General features: G+C 39.7%; 1 protein-coding gene across 1 annotated transcript in view; it reads left to right on the top strand.

The window, feature by feature from the left end:
* si:dkey-82f1.1 (DENN domain-containing protein 2A) overlaps nt 1–14,780 on the top strand; it is a 31,988-nt gene that overhangs the window by 4,925 nt on the left and 12,283 nt on the right. Inside the window, exons 2-3 of the mRNA XM_053480904.1 lie at nt 10,079–10,165; nt 13,500–14,462. Of these exons, the coding sequence (XP_053336879.1) occupies nt 10,080–10,165; nt 13,500–14,462 (1,049 nt within the window). The 5' untranslated portion in view covers nt 10,079. The remainder of the gene's footprint in view (nt 1–10,078; nt 10,166–13,499; nt 14,463–14,780) is intronic.

The raw sequence follows: 14,780 nt of genomic DNA, 5'->3' as shown, positions 1-14,780 counted from the left end.
TATATGTGGCGGAACACTGGGTGTTCTGGTGCCCTTCTATCATGGCCGATTTGGGCTACATTGGCTTTTCTGTGGGCTCAGACTGAACCGACTGGCCTTTGGTCCCCGAGGGCATGGGTAAGCCTTGGGTGCCCATGTCACCAGGTTATAATTGATACTTAGTATTAATGTGTTTATGTTATGTGGTGTTAATATAATGACTGATCAAGTGTCTGCAAATAGACTTCAAATAATTTCCTGGAACTCTCTAAGTGTTGCCTATATTTGCTGTAAGTGTTCATACACTATACTGTATAATATCTCATGTCTTATTACTTTATGTATATAACAAGAGTATCAGCTCCTAACATGCAAAAACTTGTTGTACTACAGTCAGTGTCATGCACAACTTCTCACCCCCCTTCTACTTGTCCATCAATGCAAACAGACCACCACTTGGAAGAGATCATTTAAGTGTTAGATCATTCTAAGCAGGGACATTGGTGCAGGTCCATGTTTTCTTCATGCATGTCCCATGTGGGTTTCTTTCTGTTTCCTAACAACTCTTCAAAACATGCAGGTAGGCAGATAGGCTATGTTCAATTGTTTATACTGTAAGTGTCTATGAGTGTGTATGGTAATCGTGTGTATTCAATGGACTGGTATCACAACAGAGGTGGATTCTCCTGCACTTCTGTCCATTGTTCTTGGAATAAACTTTAATATCCCCACACCCAATAACAAAGAGTGAAAGAGCAAATGAAACAAGAAACATGACCAGTCCCAAACCGTACTCCTTCAAAGTAGATGTACCTGATAATGTGGTCAGTAAGTCTACACAGTGTACACTTTTACAGGCAGTTAAATGATTACTGGTCCCTTCCCTGATGGAAACGGTTACTACAACTGTAATATGTGGAGTGTATTCAGCATGTTCTTACATGTACAAAAATGGTCTTCAAGCTGAGTCCTTACTCATTGTGAATGTATCAGTTAACAATACTGTAGACATTCTGTGATTTCTGGGTTATTTTCTCTGGGGGAACATACATTTGAGTGAGCATTTAAGTGCATTTCATAAAAAAATATGTTTCCCTTATTCCCTTAGGCCAAGTTGGAAGGTAAACTGAGCCCTAAGCTGTCCATAGACTTGCAGTCGGCTTGGCCACGTTTTTGTATTTTTCCAAACTCTTTATAAAATTTTCAGCAAGATTAGTACTTCATTTTTGTTTTTGGACAGTTTAAGAGAGAAAATATGCAAAAATTTGGCCACCCCAAGTGGTTTGAGCTGATAATAACCAAGGTCCCAGACCTTAATTAGCTCATTAGTGCTGTGGCTTGATCGCAGTTATTGTTAGGAAATGCCAATAAATGCGCATTTCAACACTTATTAAAGAATCTGATTGCTCCAACCTTGTCCCAACAATGGGCTCCTCTGCGCAGCTGCTTAGCACTCTAAAATTAAAATACAGAACAAGGATTTAATAACATATCAAAAGAGTTTTCAGATTCAGCTATTTTCTGGTAGCCATCTGTTCATAATGTAATTTAAAAAATGGCAATTTACAGGAAGTTAAGGGATCGAAGACCAAAAGAACTTTTTGAATGGACTGCTCATAGGATTGCTTGAAAGGAAAATGAAAACCTCAGTTTGACTGCAAAAGGCCTTTTGGAGGATTATTAAGCAGACTCTGGACTGGTGGTGCAGTATACAGTACTACTGTACAGAAAATCTGAAGTTTTCAAATGAACACCTATGCATTTTTGGAAACGGGTCCTGTGGACCTATAAAATATAACTTTATAGCCATAATAAGCAAAAGTATGTTTGGAGAAGAAAATGACACAGCTGGAGCTGTAAAGCATAAGAGTTTAAGTTTTTTTTGTTACCTGTAATGCTGAAGGCCCGCATTAATTTTCCACCCAATGCTTAAACCCCAGCCACTGGATGCAGTGCCGGTCCCAAGCCTTGATAAAATGGGAGGGTTCCGTCTGGAAGGGCATCCGCCGTAAAACCTGTGTGGGTTGTGTTGTGTGCAGGGCAGATCGTCTGTTGTGGCAACCATCAATGGGAGAAAGCAAACATCACATTGTCTATAAAAAGAAGTCTTACTATGTAAAAAGAATGGCTTCTCCAGCAGGATAATGATCCTCATCTCAAAATCTGCAGTAGACCTTAAGATCTTCAGCCTAAGTATATGGCATGGGCCTCACAGTCTCCTCACCTAAACATCGTCAAACGTTTGTGAATAACTAAATTTTGGAACTAAATCTTTCAGAGCTACAGTAGATAGCAGAAGCATTTGGCAAAAAAAGAATGTGGAAGAATCCCTCAAACAGGAATTGTTCGTTTATCGATCTAGCTAACCATCCATCCATCCATTTATTTACTTAAAGATTGAAAGATACTTCTTAATAGTCTATAGAGTGTTTGTGTGCTTGAATAAGGTAAGTACACATAACGGTTTGTGTTGAATTTCAGCCAGGTTACACACAGACACAGAGACAAAATGATACAATGACACTGAAAGAAAGCAGCACTGAAGCACAATAAAGGAAACTGACAACACACTTCCTTTGAATAAGATTAAACAGATTAAAGTGTATTCAGGAGAATGCTCTATTTGAATCTGTGGAAATATTTCATTATTTCAGCACATTCTCTGGCTCAGTAGTGCAGAAAGGGTTAAAAAAAATGAAGACAAGAAATAAATAAGCCATTTTCTTTTTTCAGAAAATGGCTTATTTATTTATTTATTTATTTACCAGTTTTCATCCTGGGTATACAAAGCTTGTTAGGGGATTTAGTATTTTGTACAAAGCTACAAACTTTCCGGGATTACTTTTTCTCAAGCGACAAAAAAACCTTTCCTTAACTATTCATCATTAATACTGTATGTTGAACACGATAGACAAATATAGTCGTCAAAATTGAACGAAAATGACAGATTTGTCCTTGACGTGTCCATTGTTCTGCAGTGACAGACAGATGGACTGATACTCAGACATTCTCTAAGGACTCCTTCCTCTTCTTTGACCTGTTGGTCTACTGGGAACTGCTGCAGAATGCCTTCTCCCTCAGGACAAGTGGGTGTGTAGTGAAGGCAGGATATAAGGCTTGCATCCTGTCTTTCTTATTCCTTTTCGTCCCTGTCTGTCTTTGTATGATGCCATGCTACTATTTAACGGCTCAAATGTTTGAAGCTCTACTGATCAGAAGGTCAGGGTTTTTTTTTTGGTTTACTGATAAGGTTTGTACTGTTAATATGATCAACTTTTAAAGGTTGGGTATTTTTTTGTAATGCAAAAGGTTTCCATGTTGCAGTCTGGACATGGTGGAGTCACATGACTACACATATTATTGTAAGTTTTGTAAGGAGACAGTAAATAAACACACAAACAAGGGAAAGTATTAAGTATTTTTTTAAGTACTTACAGAATAATAAAAAAAAAATCTAAATAACCAGCAAAATTATGTTGGTTGGCGGTTTTGAATGTCAGTTTTAATTAATATTCTATTAAAGGCCCAGTCCAAGGTTCATGTCCCAGTACCACCAAGGTTCCACTATTGGGCTTTTAACTCTGTCTGCTCCAGGAGCGCTGTATCATTGCTGACCCTCAGCTCTGACCCTAGATTCCTAACTGGCATATGTGAAAAAAAATTAATTTTACTGTGCTGCAAGACACATGTGACACATAACATCATCATCATCATCATCATCATCACCATATGGTTAGTTTGATTTGGTTCAGATATCAGAATTGTACTTGATGCATTATCCACACAATGTTTTAAATGCTGTTTTGACATTAATTAGCCACCAAGTTTTTTTTATTTATTTATTTATGGCTCTGTAAACAATTCAGCTGAGTTAAGCACCAATAGACTAATAAATAACAAACACAGGCCGATACATGCATTGTTTGCAGCATCCAGTCGTGTTCCTGTCTGATACGTATCCTTTCCGAACAACAGCAATCCAGCGGGCAGACACAATTATAGGATATGAATGTTTACAATCAGTTACTAAAATGAGTGTTTAACAAGACAGCCTTGAAAACTGCATTTAAAGGAGCACCAGTTTATCATAGCTGGTAAACATAAACCATATTTACTCATAAAAAACAGCAAAAAACATAACAGGAAAAAACAATATCAGTAAGAATTAAATAATGTTATGACGTAAAATTGCATCAATGAATAATTAAAAATTACAGTAATGGACTGTGAACATTCATTATATGATCACTGAATCACAAATTCTCATTCTCAGACATTGTTAACCTCTCTCTCTCTCTCTCTCTCTCTCTCTTGCTCTCTCTCACTCTGTTGATTTGCTCGAAATTGAAGGAATGCGCCTTCACTGAACGCAGAGGCACTGGGTGAAAGTTGGTCCCCCACCGAGTGCCTCCACCAGTGCAAAAGAATAGACACACACTCCACACTCTTTCATACTGTGTTTCGGGCTCAGCTTTGCTACTTGTTTAGTAGTGCGTGAAATTGATTGCAGAGAAAGTTCCCTCGTGAGCTGAGGAGCTAAAAAAGGAAGACTAAATACTCGAGTTAGCTCAGTCTTACTTGTAGACTTCCCAAAAATAAACAACAACAACAAAAAGTTTTTTTCCTTTGTTATTTCCACAATAGTTCATTGCGATGGTGGTTGCAAAGTACCTTAGAAGATACATATTTATTATGCCCTATTGTTTTTTTTCCCAATAGATATGGTTGAGTTGTGTATTTTAGGTATGTAGAAACCAAAGCTTCATTCTTACTCTTACAGATGCTCGCTCTCTCTCTCTGGTTCTGCTGTGGAGAGGTGCAGTGAGCATGATGTCATGCGCTTAGTTGGTCCTCCAGGGTTGGCCGCTGTGGAAGGGCTTTATGAGAAGCAGCTGTTAGCAGAAGGAGGAGGGAGGCGAGATAGATAGACAGAATAAAGAGAGAGAAATCTGGCTGCTGGACCTTTTCGAATACCAACGAATATCACTGACAACAGCAAACCTCAGCCTGATTTTTGACTTCAGCATGCTGTTCCATCTCTGCCAACTGACCACAGCATGCACTAATATTAGGCGTCATGCTAATGTTCTTATTATTTTAGAATAATAAGATCTGTTACACCTGACCCAAAAATACAGAAATCACTTATCTGATTTGATACGTGTGATTATTACTCCATTATTATGACTTCTGATCTGGGGGTGTGTGTCTAGATTTTTATTTTCTTTGGACATCCTGTGGTTGTAAAAGGAAATAGCTCAACTTTGACCTGGCCTCTTGCCCTGTGTGTGTGTGCGTGTGTGTGTTTGTAGAATACTCCTACTATCCAGGGTTTGGCTTCTATTGTCCACAGCAGAACGAGAGTTGGAAAGAAGGAGTTGTCTTGGTTTTCTTTGCATTTGGGATTTAAAATAAAACACAGATGGCTGCTCAGTCATGTCCATTCACACACACACACACACACACACACACACACACACACACGTTCACACAAAATAACAAGGCCTGTTAATCTGACAAATATATTGTTTACCTAAATCAAACGCTGAATAATATTTTTCCCAGTAAACATTCAGGAAACACCTTCGCCAACACATATTTGTATAATTATTTACTTTTTTTGGAAAGTCTCACAAACACTTGTGTATTTTTTCTTCCAATGAATCGCCTCGAGCGTTCCTCTATTCCTCTTGTCTTTCCCAAATGCTGTGTGTACCCAACCCCTGATGACAGTGCCTTGATACTGATCTGTTGTTTGAAGTGAATGCTTAGTTATGTAACTGATGGAGGTCGATGGCCCAGCTCTGACCCTAACTAATATCTACAAACTCTCTACAGAGTCCACTAACTGATGCCTATCACTTTTAAAGAGCTTGCTAGTGCTCTTATACTGTCAAGCTTGCTTTTGTGTCTTTTTGGTTTATAGGCTTTGGGGCAGGTCGAATGCTGAAGTGTAATGGTGCATAAAGATGAACTAAGTTGAGGCATTTCAGCCAAAAACAAAAACCATACTTACACTTTTACTTAATACGAGGCTCATTAGTGTAAGTAGGAAAATGATTTAAAATAGAGGATTTCATTGAATAATGGTTCAGAAACCACTGCCTGATGCTTATCGAAAAGTATGCATTTTAGTATAAAAGCATGCCAGTTAGTATAATATAAATCATACTAGAGAGGTACATTTCCTGAAGAAAATGTGAGTGGTGCTTGCCGTGGCGAAACTCTGACCCTCCATATCTCTACGACAATGGGATCTTGATAGCAACATGCTAATATAGCTAGCATCAAGCTAGCACCATGCTAATCAGCTAAACATCATGCTAATTACACTAGCATGATGCTAGGACCATTCTATACATGTGATTAGCGAAAAGTTAGCATAATGCTAGCGACATGCTAATAGCGTTAGCATCATGCTAGCGATGTGCTGATGAAATTAGCATAACGCTAGCAAGATGCTAATTTTATTAGCATCATGCTAGCAAAATGCTAATCGCGTTAGCATCATGCTAACAGCATGCTAATGAGGGTGCTAGGGGGCGTGGCTTATGAGCATGATGATAAATGCAAAAGAGTGTCTCTACGACAGTCGGTTCCACAGTTAAATCAATGTTAAGTCTGTGGGTGGTACGGACAGTTTGATACCTCACTCATGGGACTCAGTCAAAGTTGGTCTCAATGTTAAGTCTGTGGGTGATTAATTGCCCCCTGCGGGGGCAATTAACCACCCACCCCTTCGAACAGTCAAAGCACCCTACTCCCGAATAAGCCGCACGGTTTGACACCTCATTCGTGGGTCTACGACGAACGGTGCGGGACTCAGTCAAAGTTGTTGTCAGTGTTAAGTCTGTGGGTGGTTAATTGCCCCCTGCGGGGGCAATTAATTACCCACCCCTTCAAACAGTCAAAGCAACCTACTCATGAATAAGCCGCACGGGTTGACACCTCATTCATGGGTCTACGACGAACAGTGCGGCACTAGTAATTTTTTAAAATTCCCATTATAAGTCAATGGGCAAAGTCGCCAAAATCCCCATTCAAATTCTATGGGGCAACTTTGGGGACCTCTCTTGCCCCGGGGGTCGAACTTATTCCCCTGTGCGGGGTATCATCTGACACAGGCTGCAATCCTCTTCAAATGTGGTAAATCTGACGTTTCTACAAATTTCACTCTCTGCGCTACAATCCGTCAAAGTTGGCCTTAATGTTAAGTCTATGGGATTTTTTGGCCGGTTAATTGCCCCCTGCGGGGGCAATTAACCGCCCACCCCTTATAAAAGTCATAGCACCCCATTCCCGTATAAGCCGCACGATTTGACACCTCACTCATGGGTCTATGACAAACGGTGCGGGACTAGTTACGCGCCAAACTTTTGTACGGAAGAATTTTGCAAGATAACAATAGTGATGCTTTGCAAGCACCACTAACTAGTGTGTTGAATTCTTGCAAAATGGCATAGCTGAACAAGTTTATGCAACTGAGCAATGTGTCAGAAAGCGAGACAGGTAAGAGGTCAGTCAGGGTATATGGGATGTTTTATTACCCGAAGCAGATGGCTGTTTCATTCTCCACATCATTGAGGAAACAGCCATGTGTTACAGGGTCAGGTTTAACAATTGAGAATAGAGACAAAGAAGAGACTCAGTAAGTCACTGCAGTGTGTCTAAAGTAGCTGGAAGCATTCGAGGCTATAAAGCAGTGGAGCAGTAAACATGGCTACTGCCAGATTTACTGCTTTACAAGTTGTGGATTGGGTCCACGTCATGGAGCTCTGAGTTTTTTATTTGCATGCCAGCTCGAAACAGAGTTGGCATGGGAGTTCAGAAGTCTGCACCCACTCAATACAACAGATTGAGGCCTCACTTTCATCAGTGTTTGATGATTAAAAAGGTGGAGCTGTACAGTTTGAGTGACATTACACTGCATCCGAATATCTCTATCTGAGGGAATCAAAACTTTCATACTTCCTTAAACCTTTAAACCTGTTTTTATGTCAGTAACAGTTCACATGTTTATATTTATCAGATTATATATTATGCACATATATACAATATTATGCACATACAGTGTAAAATATGCACCGGTTGAACATGTCTACTGAAAAGAAACGTTTCAAAATAGCCTATAGAGTTTCCTAGCCATTGCCTCAGGCATGCATTTCTGCTCTCCATTTGTCTTCTGTGTATGTGTGTGTGTGTACATTTTTTCCTTTATGTTTCAGTAAGAGGAGCAGCATAGAGGGAGGAGAAAAAAATTCTATGTTCTTCTAAAAACGTGCGACCCCTTTACACAGCTGAAAATCATTTAACACCATGCAGGTCAGCCATGCAATTTCAGAGAGAGAGAGAGAGAGAGAGAGAGAGATTAATGGATACTGATTTAGTCATTTTCCATAACGGTCTAAAACTTTGTGTACTATATTACCAAAAGCCATCATCCAAGTCTTAATTATTGTTAATGGATTTTAAATCAGAGGACAAACAGTAAAGCTGGCAGTTCCTTTGAAATAAGTGCCTTCGCCACACCAAAGGGAAGAACGCCGCATGCAGAATGGCTTTAATATTGTTCTTGGCAGACCCTCACAATCAGTTCATGCTGCATGCCAGCGCAGCCGCTGGGATTTCAGCAATGCCAAGAGCTTCTGAAGGACAGGTACTAGAGCTACACTCAAAACCTCCAAGCCCACTCTCCTCCACCTCCGAACTGGATAAGTAATTGTAAAAGGATGTCCAATCTATTAATCTAATATCGTACTCAGTCAACAACATATGTTACATGGTGTGTAATTAATATCATGTACATAAGCACTTGATTGTGCAAGCATGCTAATAGATGGATGCGATTGATGATCTTTATTCAGGACAGTGTAATTAGTAGAGAGTTACAAAGTGGTGGCTTGTCACTAAGTGGTTTCTTCTACCCTTTTTTGTCTCTGTATGATGTCATACTTCCTCTTGGAAGGACGGGTAGTGGGTAGAAGCACTTAAAGAAAGCACAAACACACATGTTCATGCCTCATGTCTACATGGACAGCCTGTCCCAAACGTCTCTATTAAGTAGCAACACGCACATAGAATGCTCTGAATATCCCCAAAACAGAGCTAAATGCTTGGCATGTGCTGTATGTGTCGCTGAAAATGACTGAAACCAGAAAGCCATCAATTTACGTGAGTGGGCCTTTTTTTGTTTGTTGCTTTTTTTATTGGTTAAAAATAAGTATATGAATATTTAAATATTTCCCTGGTACAAATATTGTAGTGCTCCCCTGTGAGATGAAGTAATCATAGTAGTAGCCTAGTTTAGTCACGATGTTTACCAAACAAGCGAAAATAAAGTGCATTTAGGATTTTTATGCCATGTTTGGCTTCCTCTTTAAAGTTCACTGAACATGATCATTTATGGTACTTACTATTGCTTCTTGCATTTAGCTTCTTGCATAGCTGTGTATCCTTTCGGTCGGTGTTTTAGAAAAATAACAGCACAAGAACCTCTCTTTGTGCCTGACTTTTGTTTTAAACCCTACACGAAACAATGTGTGTATCAAAGCTTTGCACAGCTTGTGTATAGTACATGCCAAACTTCATGACTCAGTCCATAATCTGTTGGGGTAAAAATGCGCCGTCTTTATTCACCATTGCTGACATGTCCAATGATTGTGTAAGTGTGTTAATCAGAAGGGGAAAAGATGTGTGATGCAAGAACAACAGCTTATGAAGGTGGAATGTGTTTGTGTTAGATACCGTATGATTATTTGTGTGTATCCCAGCACTTTAACTCTCTAAACATTCTGGTTTAATGCAAGTATTTTGGACAGACTAGTCTGAAATGCATCAAGATCAGGAATAAATTATATGTTCCCTAATGACCTGTTTATCTGTATTTATTTGAACAGCTACGATAACTGACAAGAACATTTTGAGCTTTAAAACTCAACCTAGTAGCTTGATTCCAAATCATCAAAACTCACTGAATTCATATTTCTTCTATTTACATAACCTTGTGCGCTGCATCATAATTGTGTAATTGCACCTTTTGAGTGTTTGTGTGCATGAGATGAGTTACAGCTGACTTTCATGTTCTGTGTTTTTTTCTCAGGATGCCAGCTGCTAGCATCATGACTGGTGGAAGAGCGCTGCTGCTCTGTACAAACACAGAGAACTGCATCTACCAGTCAGTCAACGGGTATGCAAACACCATATTACACATCAGCATCATCTTCAGGATTTAAAAAACTGAGTTTTATCCAATTTTCTCCCAGTTTTATCATTATAGCTATGACCCAGAAACAGTAAAGGTGACTACATGCTTCCTTTGAGTAACCTGTGCAATGTGAAACCAGCCTTCTTTCTTAAAGTTTAACTGCTGACCAACTGAGTACAGTGTGAGGAAAGTGCAAACTACCATCATACATATGCAGTACCCATGATTGCCTAGTGACATTCTGATTGACAGAGAGGACAATAATGCTGTCCAAGACAGTGACATTCTGATTGACAGAGGTGACAGTAATGCTGTACAAGACAGTGACATTCTGATTGACATAGAGGACAGTAGTGCTGGCCAAGACAGTGACATTCTGATTGACAGAGGTGACAGTAATGCTGTACAAGACAGTGACATTGACATAGAGGACAGTAGTGCTGGCCAAGACAGTGACATTCTGATTGACAGAGAGGACAATAATGCTGTCCAAGACAGTGACATTCTGATAGACAGAGAGGACAGTAATGCTGTCCAAGACAGTGACATTCTGATTGACAGAGAGGACAATAATGCTGTCCAAGACAGTGACATTCTGATAGACAGAGAGGACAGTAATGCTGTCCAAGACAGTGACATTCTGATTGACAGAGAGGACAGTAATGCTGTCCAAGACAGTGACATTCTGATTGACAGAGAGGACAGTAATGCTGTACAAGACAGTGACATTCTGATTGACACAGAGGACAGTAGTGCTGGCCAAGACAGTGACATTCTGATTGACAGAGGTGACAGTAATGCTGTACAAGACAGTGACATTCTGATTGACATAGAGGACAGTAGTGCTGGCCAAGACAGTGACATTCTGATTGACAGAGAGGACAATAATGCTGGCCAAGACAGTGACATTCTGATTGACAGAGAGGACAGTAATGCTGTCCAAGACAGTGACATTCTGATTGACAGAGAGGACAGTAATGCTGTCCAAGACAGTGACATTCTGATTGACAGAGAGGACAGTAATGCTGTCCAAGACAGTGACATTCTGATGGCCAGAGAGGACAATAATGCTGGCCAAGACAGTGACATTCTGATTGACAGAGAGGACAGTAATGCTGTCCAAGACAGTGACATTCTGATTGACAGAGAGGACAGTAATGCTGTCCAAGACAGTGACATTCTGATTGACAGAGAGGACAGTAATGCTGTCCAAGACAGTGACATTCTGATTGACAGAGAGGACAGTAATGCTGTCCAAGACAGTGACATTCTGATTGACAGAGAGGACAGTAATGCTGTCCAAGACAGTGACATTCTGATTGACAGAGAGGAAGGTAATGCTGTCCAAGACAGTGACATTCTGATTGACAGAGAGGACAGTAATGCTGTCCAAGACAGTGACATTCTGATTGACATAGAAGACAGTAGTGCTGTTCAAGAGAGTAATACCCGACTGGAGTGAGTCTTCAGCTAAAGCTAAAGGGGAGTGTTTAGTAGAATTCAGTGTAAAATTTAACTTGTACAAGAATGACAACCTTCTTTCCCATTGTTTTTGTTAACCATAATAATAAAATGTGAAATAAATTGTATTTTTTAATGCACACAGTATCATTGAATATATAAAATATTTCTCGATGGATTAAGTCTGGTGGATAAACACTACATAAGGGCAAGTTAAATCTAAAAACAGAACCCATAGTAAGGAAAATGTTTAGCTCTTTAAAAACCATTAATGTCAAGTAATCTAAACAAAAACATACTAATTACAGGAAGTATATAAATGATTAAAGAACTATATAAAAATGTGCTTTGTCCATGTGCTTGCCCATTCCATGCTATAATAACTTCCACTCTTATGAGACACTTTCGGCTAGATTTTGGAGTGTGGCTGTGGTGATTTGTGCTCATTCAGCTACAAAAGCATTGATCAGGTCAGGCACTGATCTGGCATAAGATCATACTTTTAATTCAAGGTGTTGAGCAGGATTAAGGTTAGTACTTCATGTCTTCATGGACCATGCTTTGCACACAGTGGTATCATCATCCTGAAAACGGTATATATATTTATTTCCATTAAAGGAAAATCCTTATGTTACAGAATACAACATTTCTCTTAATCTGTGGTCGCAGTTCTGACCACATATGGCTGTGATGGTGTCCATATACTTTTGACCAAGCAATTTGTACATTATGTACACTGATTTGTGGAAATCATATTCTGAGATGTTATATTCACAGTAATAATGTGTTTTATTAAAAATCAAGCTCCAGGCAGATTTATGCTCCTTTAGCTAAATAAGGACTTCATTTGTGGGCTGGAATGAAATAGCTTGCTATTCAGGCTGTATACCATTCAGCATGGAGGAACTTTGAGTAACTGAGATCATTCTTTTTACTTAAGCATGTCACTAAGTGGTGTAACATTGTAAAGACCAGATCCTGAACAAATAAGGGCAAAAACCTAAGAGAGCCTTTTCCCCTCATGTTTTCCTTTACCAATCAGGTCACGGTCTCAGTCTCCCTCTCTGTTTTTTTTTTTTTATTTATTTTTATTAACCTGTCAAGCTCAAAGAGTGGAAAGGACTTCAGTTTCTCAGTTGGCGTGGGTGGTGGATGATGTTACTTTCTTTCAGTAGAGCTTTCATGCTTGGACCTTTTTAACAAGTAGTCCATTTCCTTCTAGCAAGAAGAAGGATACAATCAGACTGGCCTTTTTTGGTCTGCTTGTCATTTTTGTTCTCATTCTCTTTACCCCCTCCCTCTGCCTATTCTCTTTTTTCTCCCTCTCCTACTTCTTGTTGGTTTTTTGGAGTTTGACCTAGTTTTCTTCCTCACTGCTTTATGCTTCTTAAAATGAAAAAGGCTCAACATAGTGGACACATAACGTAAATGTAATTGAATATGATTTATGAAATTCAAAAATTGCTTTCATATAGACTTTCCTAGAAGTTTTTTTTTTTTTTTTTTAGCAATTCACAGGTTACCCAAAAAAAGCTACATGGTTCACATTTCCTCCATTTGTTTTCTGTAGCAATGAGATTGGATGTGCTGGCTGAAATCCAAGCTAGCATATTTTTATGGGGATAATTAAAGAAAGTGAAAGCTGCATGCATGTGTGTGACATGTTGCCTTTAGGTAGAATGTTATTTATCTTACAGAGGAGACACAACATACAGATATCAACATTAGTGATGTAATCCAAAACCTCCAAAATCGAGTTTTCGATTGATAGAGGAATATTCTTATCAAACACAGATATTATAACATGCTTCTATTCTATTCTAACACATTCTATTTGTGTCTCTGCTCTGTAAAGGATCCAGTGCTGTGGCTTGCAGCTTGAAGGCGCTCAATCTGTGGTCTCACACAGGCCGGACCTGTCCAGGGTTGTGGACATACAGTCCCCCCTAACATCCCTGGACAACGCTAATCTTTTCCCTGGGAACATAAATATGCCCATGCACAAGAGACAGAGTGACACTTATCCTGTTGAAAATGGCCTGGGGGGCTGCAACAAGCCCACCAAAAATCCTGTGGGAATCAAAAGCACTGCCAGCATTAGGGACAAAATATCACAATGGGAGGGCAAAACAGATAGTGCTGGACCAAACATACAGACTGTCATACAGAAAGAGACTGAAAGTGTGAGAAAGAAGGATGTAAAAACTGCAGAGGTACAAAGAAAAGAGAGTAAAAAAGGTTTGAACAGTGACAGAAAGGACATTGGCAAAGAGAATGGAAATAAGATTGGAGAATCATGGAAAGGTTCAGATGCATGTACAAGGGAAAGAGATGTGATACTGGACAAAGTGCCTGTGGGGAAAACTGACATTGTCCAAGACAAGAAGTCTGTTTTGACGCACATTAAGAAACTTGAGCAAGCCATGAAGGAGACACCAACTAAGCCATGCTTGCCAGGCAACTATTTCTGCCCACCTTCTAAAGACAAGCAAGAGGAAGCAGAGAAAAAGACTGCAGAGCCCATCTTCGGGACTGTGGAAGTGGTAAGAGCAGGGAGCCGCCGTGGTCGAAACAGAGACCCTGAGAATGTGTATACCGAGCCAGGGACTCCATCCATTAACCCTCTGCCTAAACCTCAGCGTACCTTTCAGCACCACACTCAAGCAAACAACCCTGGACCTCCCCAAGGTTCAGTAAAGGGGAGGCGGAATCTACCGCCTTTGCCCTCGATACCCCCTCCACCACTTCCCTCCTGCCCTCCGCCACCTGGGGTGTGTCAGAGGCCCTGGCAAGAACATACTCGAGACAGTAATAACAGGTGAGAGGTTTGCAGCATGCAGTGCTGTCTTGTATCATGAGTGTATTTTAAAAATGAACAAATTTTTTGCTGTTTTCCTTAACTACCAGAGTCTTGTAGTAATTATTCATCCAGGATATTACTGAGCCATTACAATGAATCATTTATTTACAGTGAAATCATTGTTAATTGAAGCAGTTGCTTAAGTGAGGAAAGTAAGTCTGGACCTGCTGGGAATCAATGAGTTAAATATTTCTTCTCTAATACAGTAAACTTGTGATAAATAGCTGAATTTGGTATGTACCATATTTTATACCAACTGGGGAGGGTATAAAATAT

This window comes from Clarias gariepinus, chromosome 2 (assembly GCF_024256425.1).
Source record: "Clarias gariepinus isolate MV-2021 ecotype Netherlands chromosome 2, CGAR_prim_01v2, whole genome shotgun sequence".
Taxonomy (NCBI): domain Eukaryota; kingdom Metazoa; phylum Chordata; class Actinopteri; order Siluriformes; family Clariidae; genus Clarias; species Clarias gariepinus.
This window is presented reverse-complemented; position numbering and strand designations above follow the sequence as displayed.